We start from the raw sequence: 25,680 nt of genomic DNA, 5'->3' as shown, positions 1-25,680 counted from the left end.
GAGATACAACAGTATCATTAGCGGTATTCCTACGTTCACACGATTCTGAAGGTGAATCGATATTCATCATTTACTGGTGCTTATAATCGATTGATAACACGACTGGGCTGGTATATTTTTATACAATACTAACAGTTAGCGAAAATATGATATACTCTGACATTTACGTCAACCATAAATGCCATATCAAGACATTCAATATTTATTTTTTTCTATTTCTCTTTTAAAAATGAATAAATTAAATTTGACGATTTCAAATCCCAGCTTTACTCATAGGTCTGACATTTTGAGATTCAACAACTGAAACAGCCTGTTGTAGCTAGCCCGAGTTTCCTCTGGCCCTGTCATCATGTCTGGTGTAGGGCCAGAGCGCACTACTATATGAAAACGTGGAATTCTCCGACACCGTTTGGTGTCGCTAAGAATCTGGTGCAATACAATAAAATCGGGAGTGACATAACACCTACCTTACATATATAGATAAGTGAGATATTTATTTACCCCAGAACACCCATTTAGTCCCACCTAGGTGTTTTATTCCTATTGGCCCCTTCACCAGACATGGTGACAGGGCCAGAGGAAACTCGGGCTAGTTGTAGCGTGCTTATTGGTAATCAAAATAGTGAATGAAATGGAATAAACATGCGAGTTTTTCACATCAGCAGAGTCGTGTTATTAATTTGCTTGTGCGTTATGGAACGACCCACTCCCCCGGAAACAAATTTCGCACATGGATAAATTCACTTTCCACCTTCAACCGCATTGATTTTAGAATTGAAAGTGAAGTTTTGTTAAGTTGAAATATTCATCAACAGTATAGAAACCTAACGCTAGTTGGCAGTTGTACAATATGGTTCCATTTTAAACATCCGGTCAGGAACAAAACGTTGCTGACTGGTGTAAACCAGCGTTTGATCGTAATGGAATCAGAACCAAGTGTTACACAGGATGAATTAAACATAAAAGTGCACATCTCAATTATTTCTTAATGGGGTGTTGTACATGTTGATACAGTCTGTTATCTATACGACCTGAGAAATTGTTCATCTTTGTGCTTGGATATTAAGATGTGCCGCGCCTCGATTTTTTGATTTTTCAAAGATTGACTAGCGCGTAGATATATATCATTTATTCATACGCATGGAATTTATCTCAAAGATCGCAAATCTATCTTGTTAGGTTATATGGGGACTTTGCCATTCAAATGTTAATACTTAGATCTGTATTCGTTACAGCGATATGATTTTTAGATTAGACATTTTGGAGGTGGCCGCAGGATAACTGCACTGGATATCCGTATACATTTATCATAACGCGGAGTTGTATTTTCTACACTCGTCGTAGTCACGCCGTGAAAACGGTTCTGTGTGACCTTACGTTGGTCGTACGGTGACCTCACGTTTACCAACCAGTCTGGCCGCACGACATTTGTAACTACCTGGCCGATTCCGTACCTTCCAGATGACCGTAGAGAATCGGCCGAGGTGTTCCGAGTGGCCGCACGGTCGCCGTATGGTTCCTATGGTGGCCGAATGGGCGCTTTGCGCAGCTTCCTTGGTATAAACAAGCCACCACAGGAACGCTGTGTGGAAAGCGTGTGTCATCACTTCAAAAGGCAGTCACAGGTTTTCTGCCAAAAATACAAAATACGTCATGCGCCTACTCTAACATGTGTATATATTGACCCCACGACCGCCGTAAATGTGACGAGAGTAAACAGTAACGTACAAACGAATAACATCCCCGCTTAATTAGCATTCAACTACGTCACTTCCGGTATGTTTCAGGTGTTGGAGTAGCCACCATGGTGATTCTGACGTACTACAACATCTACTATATGCTGATCTTGGCCTGGGGCGGATACTACATGGTCATGAGTATGCAAGCTGTGCTTCCCTGGACACACTGCAATAACGCTTGGAATACTGACAGGTATTTTAGAGATAACCACCCAGATTTAAATGGCGCGTTTTGTCGGTGAAGCAGACGACGCTGACACTTCCGAACCTTCATAGACTGATCACCTTGTCATTAAAAGGGCAAATATGAGTACCATTTAGAACGTACTAGAAGCGTTTTCTAGTATGGATAACGGTTCATAGGTTGATGAATGCCATAGCTTGCAACCATCAGAAGAAAAATGCTGAGAGGATGTTAGGGCCTACAGTCTTAAAAAGGCCCACTTTGTCACTGATTAGGTCATTAAGACAGAGAGATTATTTTAGTTTTGAAGAAAGTAGATGATATATTCTTATATAAAATTGATAGTATGCATTTCAAAATTGAAATCTCGTCCATTATTTATCCTCGCACGCAGATGTCTATCATTGCTTTGACTAGAAGCTTTCTTCTAAGAAAGAAAATACAGATAAATGAGTAGAATCGAAGATCAATTTAACTTTGTTTTCAACATCTCTTTCTCCATATATATCAACAGATGCAGAGTTTCAAAGGAGTCCACCATAGCTACCTGCCTTAGCAAACTGAATGTGTCGCAGGACGTTTACAATGTGTCCAGACTCATGTGTTTAGATGGAAACTCCTCCGACCCTCTCCCCGTGGACCCAACTGTGGAATTCTGGGAGTAAGCAATTCTTATGCAGCCGCACTTTCGAATATAATTGAAAAAAACAATGCAAATGATATTCATGGAAAACTAATATTTTAATGAAATAGATAATCGCGATAATTGCATTGTTAATATATAAGACCGAGAATAGTATGATGTGTTTAACATCTGGTGACATTTTTATGGACACAAGATGTGTAGACGAGAAAAAATATGACAGAATATGTGACACATTTGCTGACGATACCAGATGTGGGTAGGGGCAATAATATGACGGGTACCACACGTGGTCCAAGGGACATTTTGACAGATATCATTTGTGGGGACGGGATATATGACGGTTACCACACGTGGCTACGAGAGACATTATGATAGAAACAATTTGTGGGGAGGGGAGATATGACGGGTACCACACGTGGTTACAAGAGACATTATGATAGATTCTATTTTTGGGGACGTCTATCCAGGGGTTCGCGGATTTCTAATTTTTTGGTCTTTCTTTGTCGACTCCTAACGGTATAGTTCATACCGTGTATCAATACGGAGATCTGATATATTTACAGACGTGGTGTTATCCAGATGTCCAGCGGGATAGAGGAGAGTGGTGGAGTGGTGTGGCAAATCGCCCTTAGCTTACTGATCGTATGGATTATAATTTACTTTTGTGTGTGGCGAGGTGTTAAATGGAGCGGAAAGGTTGGTTCATAATCTGGGAGAAATGTTTTGCTTTATTTTGGGGCTCTTGTGTAATCGGAGATTTTCCTTCGCTGTTGAAAAGCAGTGAATAGATATTATCATTTCTTTATCTCTTTGCTTTTTTCTGCTGGTGTTGTCTCCTTGACGCAATTCTTCAATCTTTCATAGATCTTAATCCGCGCTCCGTTTTTAGCTCGTCTCTTCGAAGAAGAGTGAGAGCTTATGTCGTCACTCCGGCGTCGGCGTTGCTTTTCCAAATATTAAATTTTTGGTGCAAGTGTTGAAAGGCATAGTAATTTATGGTAATATGGTCCCTGTGGGGGTCAAACTATCCCCTGCCGGAGTTAAACTAAAAGATTTTAGGAAAAAAAAAAAAGATTTTTGAAAGTTTTTGGACTTAGAAAATGTTTGCGTTAAGTTTTTGGTGCAAGTGTTAAGATGTTTTAATACATCACTTTATAATTGTACTAGGGTGCTGATATTTGGCAATAGAGTCCCTATGGAGTAAGACAATCCCTTCCTGGAGTAAAAAAAATGGATTTTTTCTTTTTAAATCTGTGTTTTTTTGTTTTTGTTTTTAAATCTTTGGACTTTGTGTTAAGTTTATATTGTGAGTGTTGAAAGGCACAGTAATACATGGTATTAGGTTCCCTGTGGGGGTTAAACTATCCCTTGCCGGAGTTAAACTGAAATATTATTTTGGGGAAAAAACACATTTTTTAAAAAATTTTGTGCAAATGTTGAAAGCTATTTAACACATCACTTTATGATTGTACTAGGGTGCTGATATTTGGTAAAAGAGTCCCTATGGAGTTACACTATCCCTTCTTGGGGTGAAACTGAAAATAAAACAATGTGAAAATGCTCACAATAGACAATTTATACCGGTCCACATTTTTCAAGGGAGACAACTCTCATAAGGATAATATTTTGTCAAAAAATTGAAGAAATATGTCCAAAAGCAATTACATTTGTATTTAGTATATTCATTTAATCTACAACAGCATAGCTTGTCTCCCGAATGTTTGTCAATAAATAATTTATATATATATAAATTGGTATGGTTTTGAAAATTGCATGAATTCACAAAGCATAATCTGATCGAGTAAACAATATAAATATTATTAATGCAATTTGCGAAACCATTCCAATTAATATATTTTAATTATGTATTGACAAACATTTGCGAGACGAGCTATGCTGTTCTCCAACAGCTCTTGTTAGCTCACCGGTTACGAGTTTTTGGGGTAAGTTTTTGGAAAGCTTGTAAGTCCAAAAGTATACACCTCATGCCCTTCTAATTTGGTTTATACATTCATTAGAGGTCTAGGAGTGATGTCATGGCAAAATCATGCAGGAAAAAATTGTGATTTTTTCGCATTTTACCATTTTGTGGACTTAACGTTTTGGGCACCAAAACCCACTTTAAAGATTTTGGGGGTTAGTTTTGGAAAGCTTGTAAGTCCACACCCTTCTTATTTGGGTTATGCATCCATTAGAGGTCTAGGAGCGATATTATTTGACATACAATTTCAAAATGACATGCTTATATATACATGCATAAAAAATGAATGCATAGTGTGATTGCTGCCGCCGGTGAGCTTTCGCAATCATTGATTGCACATGTTACACTAAGCTGCGTCCATCCCCAATCGGAACCCCTCGTCATTTTCTACGAAACTAGACCGTTCGAAGACGGAGGCGAGGCGTCCCGATTGCGTCCATCCCTTCACGTAGCGGAGTGTACTTCACCGAAAAAAGGCACTGATCAAGATATATTTTAAATTATTACAATCAGGTTAAATAAAGAGATATATATTTGATATAAATTGAACAGTTTTCATGTTTAAAAGAGAAACAATCCATTGTACAAATGATTCGCTGTTTCAGGTGGTATATTTTACAGCTGTTTTCCCCTACGTTGTTCTGACCTGCTTGTTGGTGAGAGGCCTAACTCTGGACGGAGCTGTGGACGGCATAATATACTTCCTCATCCCTGATTTCAATAGGCTTGCTGATGTACAGGTAATTTTACTGTTTGGTTTCAAAACCCACTGTATCATAATTCAAGATTCTTATAACACTTAACCCGGATAATGTGACCAAGATTTGTATGGCTTGTTTCCTTGGTGAGGCAGGAGCGTTCACTCTGCCGGAGCACCTGGTTTTTACAGAGGCGTTAATGCCTGCCATATTGCGATCGCCTACAGGACGTGACGTCACCACCTCTCACTTTCATTTCCATTTTATTTCCTTCCACAGTTATTTTGCACTTTCTTTGGATTCACTGATGACGTATTTGAACTGTATATTTATAAATGCAAAATATCAAGGCTAAAAATGACACGGATATTGATTTTCTGTAATTTTTTTCCCAAAGGAAACTTCGGTTACTATGCGGTGACTACTTTAAAATAAAGTAAGCAATAATAATTTATTATCTCACCTGGTCCGAAGGGCCAAGGTGAGCTTATGCCATACCGTGGCGTCCGTCCGTCGTCCGTTCCGTCGTCCGTCCCGTCGTCCGTCCGTCCATCAACAATTGACTTCTTCTTCATAACCACATATCGGAATTTGACCAATTTGGTCAGAAACATCCCTATGGGGTGGGGACTCAAAATTGTACAAATTGTCAAATGGTAGGGCTGATCCCCCAGGGGGCTGAGGGGCGGGGCCAAAAGGGGTTAATTTGGCTAAATTGACAAAAACAACTTCTCTGAAACTAAGCAATGACATCTCTCATATTTGACTGGTAGCACCCTCTTGGAGTAGGGATTCAAAATTGTACAAATGACTGGGCTAACCCCACCCCCCCAGGGGGCTGAGGGGCGGGGCCAAAAGGGGTTAATTTGGCTAAATTGACAAAAACAACTTCTCTGAAACTAAGCAATGACATCTCTCATATTTGACTGGTAGCACCCTCTTGGAGTAGGGATTCAAAATTGTACAAATGACTGGGCTAACCCCCCCCCAGGGGGCTGAGGGGCGGGGCCAAAAGGGGTTAATTTGGCTAAATTGACAAAAACAACTTCTCTGAAACTAAGCAATGACATCTCTCATATTTGACTGGTAGCACCCTCTTGGAGTAGGGATTCAAAATTGTACAAATGACTGGGCTAACCCCCCCCCCCCCCCCCCAACAACAACTTCTTCTCTGAACTAAGCAATTGATATCGCTCATATTTGCCTGGTAGCATCCCTTTGGGATGGGGATAAAAATTATACAAATGGTGGGACTGACCCCCCCCGGGGTCCTGAGGGGCAGGGCCAAAAGCGGTCAATTTGTTTAAACAACTTCTCTGAAACTAAGCAATGGATATCATTCACATTTGTATGGTAGCATGGTTATTGGGTGGGGATTCAAAATTGTACAAATGTTGGGGTTGACCCCCTGGGGGACTGAGTGGTGGGGCCAAAAGGGGTCAATTTGGCTAAATTGATAAAAAAAACTTCTTCTCTGAAACTTAGCAATAGGTTTAGCTTATTTTGACTGGAAGCATCCTTTTGGGGTAGGGATCCAAAAGGGATCATTTGGTTTAAACAACTTCTTTTCTGAAACTAAGCAATGGATATCATTCACATTTGTGTGGTAGCATCCCTATGGGATTGCGCCAAAAGTCAATTTCATTTCATGGATTAATTCACTTTTTGGCATAAAAACCACACATTTTAGAATTACAATAAAACCAATGTACATGTACCCATATAAAATGCTTATGATATATTAACATAGCATTACCAGCGACAAATATACTTAAGCATCATTCTTGTTTTGAAAACAAATTGCCAATGACAATAATAATATTGATTATTTCCGAAGAATGGACTTAACATTGAACGGCCTTAGTAGCCATTGCAACAATCTAATTAAAATCTAGATCGTCATTCTCACTACGTTACATAAACATCTAACAACATCCCATTAGGGGTCATGTTCTGATGACCTTTGAGATATGTGTATTTCACTTTCAGGTCGAATCGTCAATTTGTCGATGTCATCGAAGCAAACGATTTCGTCACAGATTGCATCTGAAGCAAACCATTTCGGCACAGCATGTATATAGCTATATGCTTTGTGCGACGAAATGACTTTAAACAAATTGACAGATTAAATAAGTTATGCACTAGATCTAGTCAAGCTTATTCGGACATATAAAATTCACTTCCAAGATTCTGGAAGTAGTAATTTGATTGGTTAATCCAAAAGGTCAACCTGACGTGACCCCTTATGCGATGTTGTTAGATGTTCATGTAACGTAGTGAGAATGACCATCTAGATTTTAATTAGATTGTCATTGCAATAAACTAATTACTGTGGTAAGGGAGATAACAACAAGATATAAGAAAACGAAAGTAGAATCATTTTGATTGGCCCTGACGACAACACCTTCGGTAAACACCGGTGCTGACAGTCGTGCCGCTGATAGTCGAAGTTATACACTGCCTTTCATGCACAGTTGAAAGTAACACAATTTCAACCGATATCAACCAATAACAATAAATTGCATATGTAAGGTTAGATAAATAAAGTTGAATATATATACTCTGACACAACCTATAAGTGTGGAAGACTCCCAATCTTTGTTGACACAAAGATGGATATGGATAACAAAATTAGAAAGTCATCTGCCGAAAGCTTAATGAGGTTTTGGATGAGTCACAAACGGCAAAGTCTGCTCCTACTTTTCTACTTTCGGCATAAACATAGCTTTGTTTCTTGTTAGCGCTATATCTCAGAAAGAACTGAAGGGATCTTTCTCAAATTTCATATTATGTTCCCCTTGGTCCGTGGTTATGCATATTGCATTTTAGGACCAATCAGAAAAGAACATGGCCGACAGGCAGCCATCTTGGATTTTGACAATTGAAGTTTGTTATCGCTATTTCTCAGTAAGTACTGAAGGGACCTTTCTGAAATTTCATATGTAGGTTCCCCTTGGTCCCTAATTATGGTTACTTTATTTTCGGACCAGTCGAAAAACAACATGGCCGACAGGCAGCCATCTTGGATTTTGACAATTGAAGTTTGTTGTCGCTATTTCTCAGAAAGCACTGAAGGGATCTTTCTCAAAATCCTTATGTAGGTTCCCCTTGATTCCTCGTATTGCATTTTCGTGACCAATCTGAAAACAACATGGCAAACAGACAGTCAATATCGCTAAATCTCAAAATTCATACATAGGTTCCCCTTGCTTAAAAAGTACTAGAGGGATGTTTAGATGCAGATAAGTAAGAGGAATGGAACAATAGAGAGAAGATCAATCTCGGCTTCGCAACTTTTCAACGATCTCACCAACACAATGTTCACGATAAAGATAAGAGAGGATAATTCGTTAGGTATGATATCATATCAAAATCTGTAATTCATTTTATTCCTTTTTTGGCCAAAACGTCGGAATTGGCAAGTGAGCTTATACCATAGTGCAGTGTTTGTCTATCCGTCCGACATCATTTTTTTTCTGTAAACAACATTTTTGTCAAAACCTAAGAAATATGCAGTGATGCTATTGGCTCAATAGTTTCCTTGTATGCAGCCCCCATATTGTGAAGAAGTCAGGGCCAACATGTACATACCATCAAACCGTTATCCAATGCTGATAATGTTAACCAAATAAGAATGATTTCCCTATATAAACTATAGTTAAGTTCACTCCCTCCCCGGGGGCAAACGTAACGTCTCAGGGTCATGAAGTTCACAATTTTGGTAGAGCACCATAAGACCCTTCCATCTATGAAGAGTGTTTGATTCCAGCATATCTGAGAGTGGAGAAGTAGATTTTTGAAGTCAAATTGACCATTTTTGGCCCAACCCCTCGGGGCCCCTGGGGGGTGGGGACCATATGATTCACATTTTGGTTGACCTTTAGCCATAAAAGCCTCCTGCCAAATTTCATTGAGTTTGGTTCAGCGGTTTTGGAGAAAAAGTCGAAAATGTAAAATTGTTTACGGACGCACGACGGACGACGACGGACCAAAAGGCGATTAGAATAGGTCACTTGAGACTTCGTCTCATGTGACCTAAAATACGTCAATCGATTTGTGTGAAGTGCACAAGCGGCAGCTATCACTAAATATTTACACTAAAATTTAGGACATTTATTATACAATGTAAATGTTCCTATGCCAGATTGATATATTTTATAGATATTATAAAACATGTTCGTCCGGTTGGTAAGTAAGAACGTATTGGGAATGAGGATTGGGAAACTTTACGTTACATCGTTAGTTCACACCAAATCACAAACACTTCTGCTCAGTTCCAAGTCTTTCATCTGACTCCTAAACTGTATCTTACAAGCAAACAAGAATTACAATAAAGGGGAATAACTCATGTGTATTTGGGAGTTGGATAATCTCTTTATGTACACAACATAAGTGAATAGACTTTGATATATCACCACAGGTATTGGATTTACTTAGCTCCTCACTGTACATAAACGTCATTTGTCCCCTGATGAAGGTGACAGCTAGAGTGTAGTCACCACGACGCCACATTGAAATCCTACACTAGTTACCAAAGTTCATTCATATTTATGTGGATTTAAAATAAATTCCAAAGGTTATCTTAACAAATTCGTTCTGGACTAACAGCGATTTAAAAGATTAACCTAAATTTCCCCTATTGGGTCCCTCCCCTTCGGCCCTAACAGAGCCACACCCTCCGTACATTAAATATACTTTGCCCAATAATGCTCCAGATGAAATTTCATCAAAATCTATTCAGTTGTTCAGGACTAGTAGCGATTTAAAGGAAATGTTGACGGAAGACGGACGCTATGCCATAGCATAAGCTCTCCGGTCGTTCATGCCAGGTGGGCTAAAAAATAAGAATTGCACCCGGAAGAAAGTCTATCGTGCTCGACCTGCCTTCTGTATTTGGCACGTTAATTTCGGTCGGAAAAAACTACAGTTTTTAAGATGTATAAATTAGATATATACCATGGGTGCAACTTTATTCATTTTAAATGACATACTTTGTATGCGCTGTCGGTTGTGCAGTAACTAAAAGTTTATGAACCAAGTACAAACGAGACGGGAACACATCCATATGACATTAACCGATTTCTGAAAGATAAAACATGATTAGCAAGTACGGTGTATTTCGTTCATAAAAAATGGAACATTAAATATATTTCCTTTTGGGGAGAAAGCAAGTCAGCTAGATCTCCATTAAAAGCAGATTGATGACTGGGACTACGGAGTCTAAACCTTTTAAGAAATACCGATTACTAACTGAGTTATCAGATACAATATGTACCTTATTTCAGCTTGTATTAACAGTAAATAAAAGGCAACCAAGAATAAAGAAATACGAGACCTACAAATGTAACATTTTAAAACGTTAAGTATTCTTATGAATATTCATTTAATTAATCTCTTTACTGTGGAATTGATATCCGAATTTGTTGCTGTTCAATTTTTTCAAGAAGTGTGTCATTCTAACAGGTATGGATAGACGGGGGAACACAGATATTCTTCTCTCTGGCTGTGGCGTTTGGAGGTTTGATGACACTCGGAAGCTACAAGAAGTTCAACGACAACTTTTACAGGTACAGCCAATCTCTGTGATGACCAAATATGCCAACATTAGAATTTACATATTCATGAGGTTTACCATCCTCGGTTCTCCAGGGGTTACGTTCACGTTCACTGTGTACAGAATGAAAATGAACATTACGCCTGAAGTATGGAGGTTGGGAGTTAACTTAAAATCGTGGTTAAGTTAGCGGGAAAATATGTCAGCCTAAATGTACATCAGTATACTTATACGCCTCGTGTTATATATACAAGAAGGTAGTGACCTTTTTACCATGTAAATGTCATAAGAGATTTATTTACTATTGCTGTTGTTGATATACCTCGTCATTTAGGAGGCTGACATATTATATTACAAACCTAAATATATATGCATGTATATATATCCTCAACAGAGACGTGTAGTCTTCAGTTAATTTTAAAAATGTCCCTTTTGATGTCCTTGTGTTGGCCGTTTTCATGGTACTAGATACGATGCAGGTCATTTTGGCCTCTTGTTGTTTCAATGGAAAAATATGCAGAGAACGTAGCAACACGAGAACATTTAATTAAAGTGAAAATATACATCTAGTTAAGGAGTGTCGCGCCGTTTGATAAGCCAGCCAAACGAAAAAGCAACCTTCTTCAAAAAATACTTCATTTAAATCATCCTTTATCATGTATCTAAACGAATAAAAGTTAAACGAATCAAAACGTTACACCTAATAACATTTGCATGTTAGAATTGAGTTGTGCAATTCCTTTTCAGGATACGTAATTGTTGGTTGGTCCGGTTTTTATTTTAGAGACAGTATCGTCATCATGTGTATCAACAGTGGCACCAGTATTCTAGGGGGATTCGCAGTATTCTCAGTTCTCGGGTTCATGGCACGGGAACAGGGCGTTGACATTTCAGATATATCGACCTCAGGTACAGGAAGCCACCGTCTCTTTCAGCTCAGCAGAATGGTATTGCCATGCTCGTTATCTCGTTTATGAAAGCGATATTGATGTTCTTACATGTTATAAATCCAGGTCAGCAGAAAGTATCATACGCAGCATTTTTATACCAACAGTTCACGATTTTTAAATAATGAAAACTTTTATTTTGCAGTTGATATTCTCTTCAGATGTGCACCTTATAAACCTGAAAATCTAACAATGAATATATTGAAAATAAATCTGATCTAGAATGTTAGAAGGCAATGCATTCTTGTCAATTCTTAAATCGGAATTTTGTAAAATGAGCATGTCTTTACTTATGACATATTTGTTTGTGAGGTGATATGACAAAACGAAAGATCCAGTGTGTAATTGTATACAAAGATATACCATATTGCATTGGTTGATATAAAGTATAGTAGATAGTTAGAGATGAATTTGTTTGTCATATCAATCTATAAGATAACTGACAACCAGTGACCAGACAGACATTGCCTCCGCGCCTGAAGCATGGTATTGACCAGATTTGACATAGAAAAAACCCCTTTAATTTTGGAGCATGGTAGGTATAAAAGTTCAGAGTAGGCCATTTTCGAAATCGAAGGATATCCACAACCAAAATCCCATATCTACTAAAGATGTCGTCATGATAGCCAGTGGCACCAGGAGAAATACCACCCTGCGCCACCTTGCACATAACACAGTTGACTTGAATGAAATTGTAACAGAATCCGAATATACACATGTGATTCGACCTTCCAGGACTCGTTAGTTAAACTTGTGACCAAATATGTGAAATTCCAGAGGAAGATTAGCCAAACTCCTTAATAATCGTTTGGATATTTTCACTTACTTTCAGATAAGTCGACGAGGTGATGATTCAAAGACAAAAATATATAAATTGACCACATGGATGTTCTTGACCTTCCTGAGCTTGAACGTTTTCAGCCGCTAATCCCGCTCTTTACTTACAATATGACCGACTAACACGGAATGATGGAACAAGATGCTTTTCCTTACATCGGCTGTGTCCCTAAGTGACGTGTTCGATTCTTAGACACATATGTTCGGATAGAATATGATTTGTTTCTTCTGCAGGATTTTCCAATTAATGGCAACTCGTGACATTTAATTTGACTTTATTCCAATACAAACTTAGTCTGAAGCTTAGTATATCAATAAAACCCTGACAATTTACAGGTACAGCACTAGCTTTCCTTACCTACCCGAAAGCCGTTTCCTTGATGCCAGGAGCCAGCTTTTGGGCAGTACTGTTCTTCTTCATGTTGTTTCTGGTCGGTATGGATAGCTTGGTAAGTACGCCAATAATTATCCATTATATATACTTATTAATAGGTCTTTGGGGAGGTCAACATGGTGTTGTACCAACCTGGTAGAAATTCGCAGTGGTCGAGTGGTTGAGGTGTCCCCGACACTTTATCACTAACCCTTCATCTGTGGGTTGTTCGAAACCTACACGGGACAGTTGCCAGGTACCGTAGGCCGGTGGTTTTTCTCCGGGTAGTGCGGCTTTCGTCCACCTCCAAAACCTGGCACGTCCTTAAATGGCCCTGGCTGTTAATAGGACGTTAAACAAAACACACCAAATGTAGAAATTTTGAATCAGTATCAGATTGTACCAGGTTGGTATAACACCATATTGACCTCTCCAAAGGTCCATTACCTGTATATATCATATATAAAACTTGTTTGCAAAAGGTGGAACTGAATTGTATTGGCTTATACGTGATCATATAGATGGAGAATCAGTTCAGATCAATTATATTTATGGCAATGCCTCCGCCAGTGTAAAGAGAAGTTCTTAACATCGGTGAATTGTACCATGTTACAGTAATCTAACTTAATATCACCAGGAATAAAACTTAATATCACCAGGAATAATTGGTATCTATATTCATAATAATATACTGATGTCATATTTTGCAGAACCATGCAATTTATTCTTCATTTGTTCATAATCTAAAGTTCTTTTCTCATTTTATGGCATACCGCAGCGTCCATCGTTGTCTCCTTATTCAAATGAGCATCACCAGGGCGTGACGATCTGAATTAGGTCTTAAACATCCTTGGGTAAAATGGGAAATCAATTCTGTATAAATGGTTAGTCTTGGCTTCCTGTGGCCTTAGGGACGGCACCCTGAAGGCGAATTATATCCGATTCTCTGAAATCCTTCTTCTGTATGAATGCAAGGATTCCGTCCATATTTGGTGTGAAGCATCCTTTGGTGAAGGGGAACCAATTTTGTAAACTGAAAATGACCTCCCAGGGGTGTTATATAGAAAATTCTCAAAAATCCTTCTAGTGTAGGGATAAACGGTTTCGGTCAGATGCGTCCTTGAGTGAAGGGGAACCAATTTTGTGTAAACAGTGAAAATGACCACCCAGGGGCGAAATAGGGGAAATATAGAAAATTCTTAAAATCCTTCTACTGTAAGGATTAACGGTTTCGGTCTGAAGCATCCTTGATTGAAGGGAAATCAATCATGTATAAAGTATGAATCTAGCTCCTCACTGGTTGGAAGGGAAGGGCCCAAAAGGGAAAATAATAATAATCCTTTGAATCTTAAAGGAATATGTTGACTGCAATGCACGGTACTGATTGGTAGATCCCAAACTTAAAAGTATTTGTAATATAACTTATAGTGTTGCGACATGAAATGCAAATGAGCGATTCAGACCCCATGGGACTCTTGTGTTTCGTTTTGTATTTCGTGTGTTGGTGTTTGCGCACACAAGTACTAAATATAGTTGTAAACGTTCACATTGTGTTGTAGTTCCTCGGAGTTGAGGTAGCGGTGACCATGATGGTGGACGCCCTCCCCGTGCGTTACCAGAAAAGTCGGAGTCGTATGGTATTGACCGCCGTATACTGTTTTGTTCTCTTCCTGGTAGGATTGTCCATGACCACACGCGTAAGTTTGGCGAGGGAAGAATTTTCGAAATGTATATATACCAGATATAAGTAATCTTGTTTAAATGAGGTGAAATATAAAACATTTTCATTTTTTCTTATAAACATTAGGCCGTGATGTGTATTAAAATATGAGAAGATCAATGAACGAGCTGTAAAACTATGCACTACATGTTTCCATGTTATCTATGAATAGATCAAACATTTTATTGCAGAACATGACTTAAGTCAACACTAAAACCGATATAGTAATTCCCCAATTAAAAGAAAAAAATAAGAAATTTTAACCATTCTGTGTACTTCGTTTTCCCTTCAAGGGTGGAATTTACATCTGGATCCTGTTTGACAATTTCTCCGCAAGTGGCATGGTGTTGCTCTGGGTCTGCTTTTGGGAGTGTATTGCGATCGGATGGGTTTTTGGTAGGTATCATTATGATAAAGCGAGTATATTGGTATGGTTTTATCCGCCCATGAGATCGATTTAAAACAGGGCCAGAAGATATTGTGAAACATACTCTTCAGGTTGGTAATGATAGCCATATAAAAGGTTATCTAACACAATCAATAAGTTATTGCTAGTGACGTTTCGACAACAGCTGTGTTACCTTCCTCAGACTTAAATGACCGGTAGGAACAACATGTTGCCTCATATTTTTGCCCTGAAACTTCCAGGGGAAAATCATTACTAAGGTTAAATATGTATTTACACAGAGGCCATTGAAAAGTACAAAAAGAAACATTCTCAAGATGAGATATTAGATGGTGACAACGGCGCCACATGCGTATAAACATGGTAGGTAGGTAGGGGAAGCTGGAATGTTACTATCTAGAAATAGGAACAAATTATCAATAAGGGAAATTGAAGTCTTCGTGCTAATTATACCGACATGATTTCACTACAACAGTAAAGTACTTGTCATTTCCAAAATATTATCCATAAATGGTACAAGCAATCATGTTAAATTAGAAAACATTTATTACAGGCGCCGATAGATTTGATGATATCCTGTACACGATGCTGGGGTTTAAGATCAACAGATTATTCTGGATTTGCTTGAAGTTCATCACTCCCATCATGACAACGGTAATGCATGAAAAAAGGACACAGAAGAAGTAAAGCAATATATATATACGATAAAAATCGTTTTATATTCAAAGATAAATGTATTATATCATAATTGATGGTTAATTCATTTAAATTATTTTATATGAAGTTTGTAGAAAATAGCTATATTGAATTATTTCAGGATCAATGAAGGTAATGTTTACTTTCGGTTTCCAGGCACTATTCATATCGCAACTGACGTCGTTACGACTGAATAATTTAGGATCCTCGTATTCATATCCGCCCCTCGCTCAAGCTTTTGGTTTGATGCTGTCCTTGTCATCAATGGTGTGTGTCCCAATCGTCATGGTCTATAAATTAATGGGGATTTCCGGTTCGCTTGTGGAGGTAAGCCAACTTTGAATATAAAATACGTTTAAACCCTCGAAAATTCAACGACACCCAACTCTTTTTGTTTCTTTCTGAATACTTTGTTTTATCATCATAATATCTGATTTCTTAATATCTATCGCATATCATTCTATTATGTTTTAGTAAAAAATGTAACTTTGTAGATATTTTCACTATTGAATCATAAGGCAAGTCATATTAAAAAGCTACATTCATTATAGAAAACAAGTTATACGAGTTCCTATTTTTGATGCGTCATTGAATCTTTTAAATAAAATCATTAACATTTATGGTAAAACCTATATATTGATTTATGTTTGTATACGCTTACAATGCATGGCAAACCTTAATAATTGGATTTTTTCAGCGACTAAAAATATTGACAACACCAATTATAGAAGAAAGCCGGATACCCAGTTCATGGGATTTGAAAACGAGCTCCGTAATAAAAATTCCTCAAGACAAGAAAGAAGAGGAACATCAAATGCTGTAAATGATTTTGACAATAAAATTAATATCACAAGATATTCTAAAACATTAAGGATAATATTACCAATGCCATTTAATAGACATATCAGGAAATCAGTTTTTCTTCTAAACATTGGCAACAGAGCTTCATAATGTAAAAAGCCTGATTATTTATCTCAAGCGTTCTCTCTCTGATGTACACATACATACTGAGTAAGCTGATAATATTCACGAGGGATTTAACTTCGTTATTCGCGATCATTAAATAACGAGCGAAAATAAATACAAACAAATATATAGAGGTGTTTAATACTGTGGCTGCGCAAAATTTAATATCGGCAAATTATTAGCCTGTGAAATTTAACAACTATGCAGTACTTGAAAAACAGAATATGTAACTGTCTTTATTCAACCGATATTTATTATGTAATAACGGCTGAAGTGTCGCGATCAGCTGATCTGGATGTGCCAGGAAAGACTGCCTAGATTAGTTGGTATGTTTGATAATCTTAATTTATTAAGCTTGATTACGCTTATGTGATCGGCAGCGTGCATTTGTGAGGCCAGACAATATATACATCTGTCAATATTTAGTTTTGATTTTATTGAAAAAAGAGAACAGTAATATAAAAACAACAGGAAAGCTATCCAGTAAGGTGAATGGTCTCACTCTTCTTTGTAATTCGGTGGATAATTGATAACTACAAAAGCAGGACAGTTTGGAGTCTTGCAGCATTTGCCAGGAGCTGGATTGTTCAAATGACAGATGGGAGGCAAGTTCCATGTAACACACCTGTAACGCAAGTAAAATAAAATAAATATCACAAGTCAACATGGGTATGCTGTGTTTCTGTCCATTCTATTTTCTACATATTGTTAAGCTGGGCACCTAAACAGAGCGGTTGGAAAAGGCAGCATTCTTTTTCATCAAAGAGTCTTCTATTTCACGAAGAATAATTAACTTTTACACAAGAATATCATTGAATAACAGTCTTTGTTGACACTTCAGCTGTTTTATCGATACAACCATTGATAAATCTATCTATGTTATGCTGGAAGCTATGTAAGTATTGTAGTTTTGAGGAAACGAACAAATCTCACTCTTTAAAAATCCTTTGATTTGGTGTGGATTTTGTTTTGTTTTTGTTTAAAAAAAAAAAAAGATTTTCTAATGGTCTGTTAGGATTTACAAAACACCAAGTTATGATACTAAGCCAATGTATACTTACTTCTGTGTACACCTGTATTTACCCGTGGCAGCATCCTCACAGGTACATTTATAATCACAGCCATCGTCCCAGGTCTCACCAGTACCGTACGAATTACCCTTATAATAGCACATGTCTGCAATCAAAGAATTGAAGAATGCGTTTAACTATAAACATCAGCAAGATATTTTTTCATCACTTTAACATTCCTTTTACAGAGTTCGTATCCACCGTAGTTTAAGTATTTTCTATTTTGCACAAAGTGTGACATTTTGCAACAGAAATTTGGGAATGTAAGAAAGTATACATACAACAATATTGGGACGATTTAAAGATGTGTTCAGTCATAAAATGTGTTCCTTTGCCGGAGCTTTTTATTTTTATTTAGTTCACATTAAAGACAATGAAGATTATTTGCAACTACAAAATAGGGGTAATCATTGAACATATAATATGAGAATAGTTGTTAATACGTACTGGGAGGAGCAGTGAAGGTTATGATTGTCCCAGTGAAAACAAACACGACTTTCGGGCAGCACTGTCCAGGAACCTTCTCCAATTTCAAACTGCTTGGTAGATTCGTGTAGATTGGACACCTTTGTAAACAAATACGGAAATCAGTTGCAGAAATCCAAACATATATGCGACTAAATTTGGGATCTTATCTTTTCTTTTCTTTCTTAACAACTTTCTTCTTCCTAATGTCTCCATTGACAATGCCTCACTTTTGGCCTTTAGTTGAGCGTTTGCCCCTGTGAGGAAGGCTTTGGGTTCTGTCCCCTGGCCGGAGACATACCAGAGTCTTTAAAAATGGTAGTTGCTGCTCCTGCTTAGCGCTCAGCATATTAGGAGTGGGACGACTGCTTCGCCCGTTGTCAATATAATGTGACCGGGCGGGGTGTCCTGCTGGGTGTCTTCGGCAGAATGCTTCAGTGAGGTAGCACTATAAATCGGCAAAAGTTCCGCAAGGAGACATAACACAAACATACCGCAGCCTCCCAAAACACGCATACGCATTCACTACACGCATGCATATCGCACGCTTAAATGACTTTAGCTGTTAATAGGACGTTAAACAAATAAAACCAAACCAAACCAAACATGTATGTGAAATAACGAGCACAAAATCGTTCTTATTTGAAGTAATTTCTGAAACAAATTTGTTCAAATATGACTACACATCTAAAAAAAAAAAATACATAGAAACATATAGAAAAAATCATTGGTAATATTATTTTTAGCGGTAATGTCATTTTATCGCTTTTCTATTAAAACTTAATACTGGTTGTGATGAAGCAATCCTAACACTCAAGTGGAATACAAGCTATGATATTATAAACAGGTGTTATGTGGACCATGAATATACTTACATGTCGTTACACGTGTAGTGTCCAGTGACATCATCGTCACAAGTACAGTTATATTTACAGTCATCCACCCAGTTGTCTCCAGCTTTGTAGGTTTGGCCCTTGTATGTGCAGCCGTTTCCTACAGAAGGAAGGGAAATAATGTATGGCCTCGGCTCCATAACGATTGACAAGTCAACATAAGTATGAGAAACAGAGAATTTTGTTTTATTTTGCTTACAAAGCTTCATATAAACAGTTCAAGATTTTCCATTTCTATTGGCGATTAAATGCAAGGAGAAACATCTTGGGCAATGTATGGAACTGGGCTGAACTGACCTAGTTTTTAAAGTTTTAATTAACTCCATATATTGTTTGATACCGTGTTTTAACAATCTATATCTTTTTTAAATATTGTCAGTTTTGACACTTGAAGACAAAAGGAGCATTCAAAACATCACTGATAAACTTACTTGATCCTGCGTTAGTTGGAACAACAAGTGTTGTTGGACCTGTAAAGAATAAACTCATTAGTAAACCATTTCACTGTAAACTGATTAAAAGGATTAATTATTCCAACCCTAAACTTTATTGCATCCACATCAAGTGCTGATTTCAATGAATAAATGAGACATTGGGACAATAAAACTTAGATCTGACCTATATTTACATGACGGCTAACCGATATAACCTGGATCTGACCTACATTTACATGACTAACACGATATAACCTGGATCTGACCTACATTTACATGACGACTAACACAATATAACCTGGATCTGACCTACATTTACATGACTTACACGATATAACCTGGATCTGACCTACATTTACATGACTCACACGATATAACCTGGATCTGACCTATATTTACATCACGACTAACAATATAACCTGGATCTGACCTACATTTACATGACTTACACGATATAACCTGGATCTGACCTACATTTACATGACGACTAACACGATATAACCTGGATCTGACCTACATTTACATGACGACTAACAATATAACCTGGATCTGACCTACATTTACATGACGACTATCATTGATGAAGTAGAAGAGGTGCCTACCTTAGGCTGTAACACCTGGTCCTTGGTAGTTTGTCAAGACTTGTCAATCTACTTATATTTTGTTCAAACTGTCCTTGGTTTATCTCTTTTATTGATTTATCATTCCTGTGCACTGAACTGTAGTATAAGTTAGCACAACACCATGTTCATCAATTTAACAATTAGTGAAAGTGTAATAATGAACCTGTGTATTCATGCTGAAGTTACTAACTGTGGTATACATGATTCAGTGACTAATCAAAGGTACTTACATGTGCTGTGGCCCTGGATGGCAAACACATCACCAGTACCTTTAGCTGTGAGGAAACAAAATGAACTTGTTATTATGCACGTCTAGGTTTTTTTTATGTATTAATTGAAGTTGTGAAATAAATTTGAGAAAATAGAACACCTTGTCTGTGGTTGCAACAATGAATTAATGCAAATTAATTCTGACCTAGATCATAAAATTCAGGATACATATAGTTCTGGTCGTCCAAATTCAAGGCCATTTCAAAGCCCTTCATATTTTTTCAAAGAAACTTTCACAATATATTGAACACATTTTACATTATATTAATTGTTGTCCATGCCTCATGCTGCATGCTTTCCATACAATGCTGATTCGCCCATTTTTCTTCAGGTAATTTGAGACAAATTAAATGCAACTAAGATGTAAAGGTAGATTCATTCATTATATTATATTATATTATATTTGGATTGAAATTACATTCCCCCAAATACATGTCTTTGTTCAATTGCAGACTATATTATTAAAACTTTCAAAGACTTTTTCAAGGACATGTGGCCGGGATTCAAGTGTTTTTGAGGTTGAAAGTAAATAATCCAGATTTAACAATGCCATACAGCCAACTTGATTATTCAGGACTCGACAAAAATCGTATTAGGAAGACTTACTGAAGCCCCATCTTGCTTGTGTCTGTCCTGGAGCATAGTAGAAAGCTGGTTTGCTGCCCGATTCAAAGAAACAAGGGTTAGATGTTGTTGTTGAAACCATCATCCACCCACTTGAATCGCATCCATTGGAATTTCCACTGGCATAGAATTGTCGGCCAACTGTTGGGTCTCTGTTGATGAGAATGCTTAAGTTCAGTTTAATGGCTTAACACAATAGATTTGTGCAACATATTTAATATGTCTGAAGGTCCCACCGCGCTAAATTAGGATTTTCATTAATTTGAGAATCTGACATTTTCTGAATTCGAACTAGATGTACATGAAAATTTTGCACCTCATCTTATTCTCTCTGACTTTCTAAAGAGCCACGGTATGATCTCGGATTGGGAGAGAGTCTGTTAACACATTGTACATACCCTGGCATTGAAAACTGGCTGGCAGCAGTCTTGATATCTGACCAACTGGAATCAATAATTCGGTCCTTGGTGAACCAGTTCATCTTGTCAGCTCCTGTGGTGTTGAAGACAATCCAAGCTTTTTCTACACCCTTGTTGTAGATAGATACCTTCACCTATATACATAAAAAATAAAACAAAGATTTACATATACCAAAATGAAGTTTGCATACAGTAGAGAAAAAGATTGGTTCCTGTCCCCGAGCATGAGTAACACATCTACACACTACACAAAACTGCCATAGATTTCAATCAACGCCACAAGTCCAGGTGCACAGTGTATGCTGACTACATCCGTGATATTTAGAAAAGTTCATATGAAAGCTGTAGGAGTTGTTCAGAAAAGATTCTGTCAACAAAGGGGCATAACTGTTATAAAAAAAGTCTTAAGTACAGGTGAAAATTTCAGTGTGTGCTGACTACATCACTGATGCTTTGAAACATTGGGGAAAAAACAGGAAGGGGTAGAAACATAGTGAAAATAGTCGGATCCACAAAGTTTTTGAAGAAAACTGTCTGGAAAAAATCATTACACAGACAAACTGATTTAAGTATAACCCCTCCCCTCTTTTATTAAATGATGCTAGATCTAACCTTGTCCAGACAGAGAGTGCCCCAGTGGTTGGAGAGGTCTGGTTTGTAGTGACCTGGATACTGAGCGGTCAGATACGAAGCCTCAGGGACATTAGGGTTGAGGGTACCAGTTCCAGACCACAGCTGGTAGAGGTCACCAGGTACTCCGGCCACTCCCTTCATCAGTAGTAGCCATCCATTACCAGAGGTCACTGTCATAATAAGATAACATTCAATCTTACCCTTAGTATCACTCTGTCATTTTCATCGCCGTTATCATCGATTGTCCTCGTTCCGCAACATCCTAATCACATTTCATTATCATCAAAAATCCAAATTTAAAAATTTGGAAATATTTCAAGTCAAAACCATATTGGTAAATTTCATGTCATTTCTTGACCAGTGAATTTCATGTATTATTTACTAAACATTATTTATTTTACCGGTATAGAAAACAACACGATACATACTTGACCCAACAGTAGATGTTGGTCCCTGTGCACCGCCTGAAAAAACAAAATAGAAAATTATCTAAAGTCATAGGACCTAGGATGTGCATATGCAAATTAGATGTCCAGATTTCAGGGAAATGACTCATTGAGAATAAATGAATTGAAAAAAAAAAAACTTAAACCACTTTGTTTTCACCGTATAACCAAAATTAAGAAGATATTGATGATTTTTTTTTCTACCTACATCTTTTGAACATACAGGAATCGCATTCTCAGGAAAGATTCATTATACATTATATAGTTTTATTTATTCATACAGAGAATGTTTCTGTGAGGAAATATTGTTTGCATTAAACATCACTCTAAAGAGGTATCATATATCATTTACTGCTGGTACATAAATACTTTAGGGACCACAGAACTGAATCAAAAATAGATTGTGGGTTTTCCCCGTTTGGGCAGAAGATTTAATAGGAAGGTGAATGCATTGGGGCCTACTGATTGCATATTTAGGTGAGAGAAGTTTTATGTGTGGGCTGGGCAATACATTTTTGGTGCTGAATTCAATACAAGATGGTGGCCCCCATATAAAAAAAAGTTCAAGTTGGTAGAATTTTTAAACATTCTATTTACAGGTTTCCGAGATGACATTCTTCAAAATTAAGGCTATTGGACCAGTGTTGAAAACTCCATTTAAGCAGGACAGTGGTAAACGTTTTAACATTATCGTCTATGGGAAATCATTTGGTTCCGTGGTTCCTTTAGCTAAGCCGCATGCAACCCAAATTTCCCTATCTAAGACTCATTTTTGTTTGTTAAAAAGACGATATATAGAAGTAATCATTCTTCCCTTGCTCATTCACTTAATATGTCACTGCGATCTTTTTACCCATATAATAAACACATGAGTCTGTTATCGTGGGAAAGGTTTTAGTTCATTTTACCCACTTGATCATTACTGAAGATAATACACACCGTTACACAAGCCACAAGTCTTAGCACAGTTAGTCATAGACCAATTTCCATAGGCCGGATCATTACAGAAGTTGGCGGCCACAAAGTCTTGGCAGTTGGGAAGGACGTCCACACAAGGCAGGCCAGTGGTGGTAGTGACAGTGGATGTTGGGTAGTGTGTGGCTTAATAAGAAGGAAAATACATTAAATTTTTTATATTTACTTAAACAATGACTTGCATAAATATTTATTACATTTTGGCCGGAGAAATATAATAGAAAATTATCATAACTGATAAAACTGATATTTTCACTGCAGTGATGAGAAGTGAAAATATAAGGTTTCACTTTGGCATGGGTGCATGCTTTGCACTCCTGAAAATAAAAAATCTGCTATATGCTCATGAAATATATTTAATATTAAACGGCAAACAATTGAAAATCCCCTGTATATTAAATGAAATGGATACATTTACTATACACAATTTAATCAGATGTATCATCACTCATGCTATGCACTCTTGAAAATATAAAAAAAAACTCGCATATGGCCATTAAATATATTTGATATTAAACAACAAACCATTGAATATCCTATGTATTAATGAAATGGATACATTTACTAAACACAATTTAATCAGGGCTGTTCCAGTAAAACATATATGGGACTGAGGAAGGCACTTTGAAATTAGGGGACCCACCTTTATAATAGAAACAATTTAAAATTTTGATGACTCTCCCACATATCCACTTTTTTGTGAATGGTACCCTGGTATAGAGGCAATTTCATGTCAAGAATGGTACAAACACACTAAATACACCCAACATCAGAATTAATTTATATCAAACATCACCAACCTATTAATAGAATTAATTTATATCAAACATCACCAACCCATAGATGTTTTTTCTTGAACAGCCCTCAGATGGATTGTCATTATATATCACTGCTTTCGGTATTTTTTTTTATTATTTGTCCTCCAATAACTTTTTTTTTTCATTATTTGTCCTCCAATAACTCCAGGTGACAACACAGAGTTCTAACATAAGTGGATACATTATATGAAATATATTTAACATGTTTACTAAATTCAATGTTACATAGTGACGAGTGTAAGATTCTGTTCATCACATAACTCATATTTAAGTCAAATATTTAAAGATAATAATTTCTATATAAGGCATGTGAATTTGTAGTCTGATGACTTGGGGTAAAAGTATACAGAAAAAAAACTGAATTCCATATCATAACACTTTTATGTAGAAACACTGATATCACTTCAAGTGAAAAGTCGTCATATGGAAATACGTTAATTCCTTTCTTTTCTTCCCATAGAATACTTTGAACAGTACTGAACATCCCTGTCCAGAATATGATCAACACTTGTGTACACTTTGAAGGGGGACTACAGTTTTGCATTGGCTTAACATTCAATTAATTCATTGCTTAAGACTGCTTACATAATACGTTTTATCTAGACTTGTTATTATTTTTCTTTTTTTTTCAAAATTGCCTTTTTTTAAGAGCACTTGAGAGTAAGCTTCATGAATAGTTTTGAATGTTATATAACAACAGAAACCATCAATTGCCATTAATCTATAGAAATATTATGTTTAGTATACTGACCTCCTGGACACAGACCACAATAATCAGCACAATTGTCCTTGGCCCAAACAGTGTAGATACCAGAACACTGAGAATAGCCAAACTCGTGACAGTTGGGCAGTTTGTTAGCACATGTTAGTGGTGTTGTGGAGCTTTGAGAAGCTGAAACAAGTGTAGGTTAATTCAAAATAAAGCTACTCTGGATTGTCTTATTATAATTATAAATGTACAGAAAACGTTGGTGTAAATTATGAGTGTCCTTTCCAAGGTCGAGAGCAGCTGAATGTTAAAAAGTCTGAAGTCCCAATTTTTATTAATTCAGTATTTTCTATGAAGAAATATTAAAATTAACATTACAGCAAACATGAGAAAAAACTAAATCAGACTTTTAGCTGAAAATTCATATGCCTGAATTTTGAAAGCTTTTTTTTTTTTGGACAATTTTTTAAAATATATTTGCTAATATCTAAAATTATATATTTCAATGTCAGGTAACACTGATTTCAAATAGAGTTGTTTAGATCACAGTCCTT

General features: G+C 37.0%; 2 protein-coding genes across 3 annotated transcripts in view; one reads left to right on the top strand and one right to left on the bottom strand.

Annotated features, from left to right (window-relative positions):
* LOC117338228 (sodium- and chloride-dependent creatine transporter 1-like) overlaps positions 1–17,417 on the top strand; it is a 30,264-nt gene extending 12,847 nt beyond the window's left edge. Inside the window, exons 1-13 of one of the 2 annotated variants that reach the window (XM_033899491.1) lie at positions 1,474–1,625; positions 1,788–1,932; positions 2,438–2,584; positions 3,133–3,265; positions 5,156–5,290; positions 10,712–10,815; positions 11,587–11,711; positions 12,923–13,035; positions 14,519–14,656; positions 14,973–15,075; positions 15,639–15,739; positions 15,938–16,108; positions 16,479–17,417. In XM_033899491.1, the coding sequence (XP_033755382.1) occupies positions 1,805–1,932; positions 2,438–2,584; positions 3,133–3,265; positions 5,156–5,290; positions 10,712–10,815; positions 11,587–11,711; positions 12,923–13,035; positions 14,519–14,656; positions 14,973–15,075; positions 15,639–15,739; positions 15,938–16,108; positions 16,479–16,604 (1,524 nt within the window). In that variant the 5' untranslated portion in view covers positions 1,474–1,625; positions 1,788–1,804 and the 3' untranslated portion in view covers positions 16,605–17,417. Of the gene's footprint in view, positions 1–1,473; positions 1,626–1,787; positions 1,933–2,437; positions 2,585–3,132; positions 3,266–5,155; positions 5,291–10,711; positions 10,816–11,586; positions 11,712–12,922; positions 13,036–14,518; positions 14,657–14,972; positions 15,076–15,638; positions 15,740–15,937; positions 16,109–16,478 lie in introns of those variants that run through there. The other variant, XM_033899490.1, reaches the window with a different exon arrangement.
* The window catches only part of LOC117337832, a 92,736-nt gene continuing 84,220 nt past the window's right edge, over positions 17,165–25,680 (bottom strand). Inside the window, 12 exon segments of the mRNA XM_033898960.1 lie at positions 17,165–17,372; positions 17,809–17,923; positions 18,265–18,383; positions 19,158–19,275; positions 19,607–19,645; positions 20,463–20,507; positions 21,109–21,278; positions 21,525–21,679; positions 22,158–22,348; positions 22,607–22,642; positions 23,564–23,725; positions 25,169–25,309. Of these exon segments, the coding sequence (XP_033754851.1) occupies positions 17,246–17,372; positions 17,809–17,923; positions 18,265–18,383; positions 19,158–19,275; positions 19,607–19,645; positions 20,463–20,507; positions 21,109–21,278; positions 21,525–21,679; positions 22,158–22,348; positions 22,607–22,642; positions 23,564–23,725; positions 25,169–25,309 (1,418 nt within the window). The 3' untranslated portion in view covers positions 17,165–17,245.

Source organism: Pecten maximus, chromosome 11 (genome assembly GCF_902652985.1).
Source record: "Pecten maximus chromosome 11, xPecMax1.1, whole genome shotgun sequence".
NCBI classification, from domain to species: domain Eukaryota; kingdom Metazoa; phylum Mollusca; class Bivalvia; order Pectinida; family Pectinidae; genus Pecten; species Pecten maximus.
This window is presented reverse-complemented; position numbering and strand designations above follow the sequence as displayed.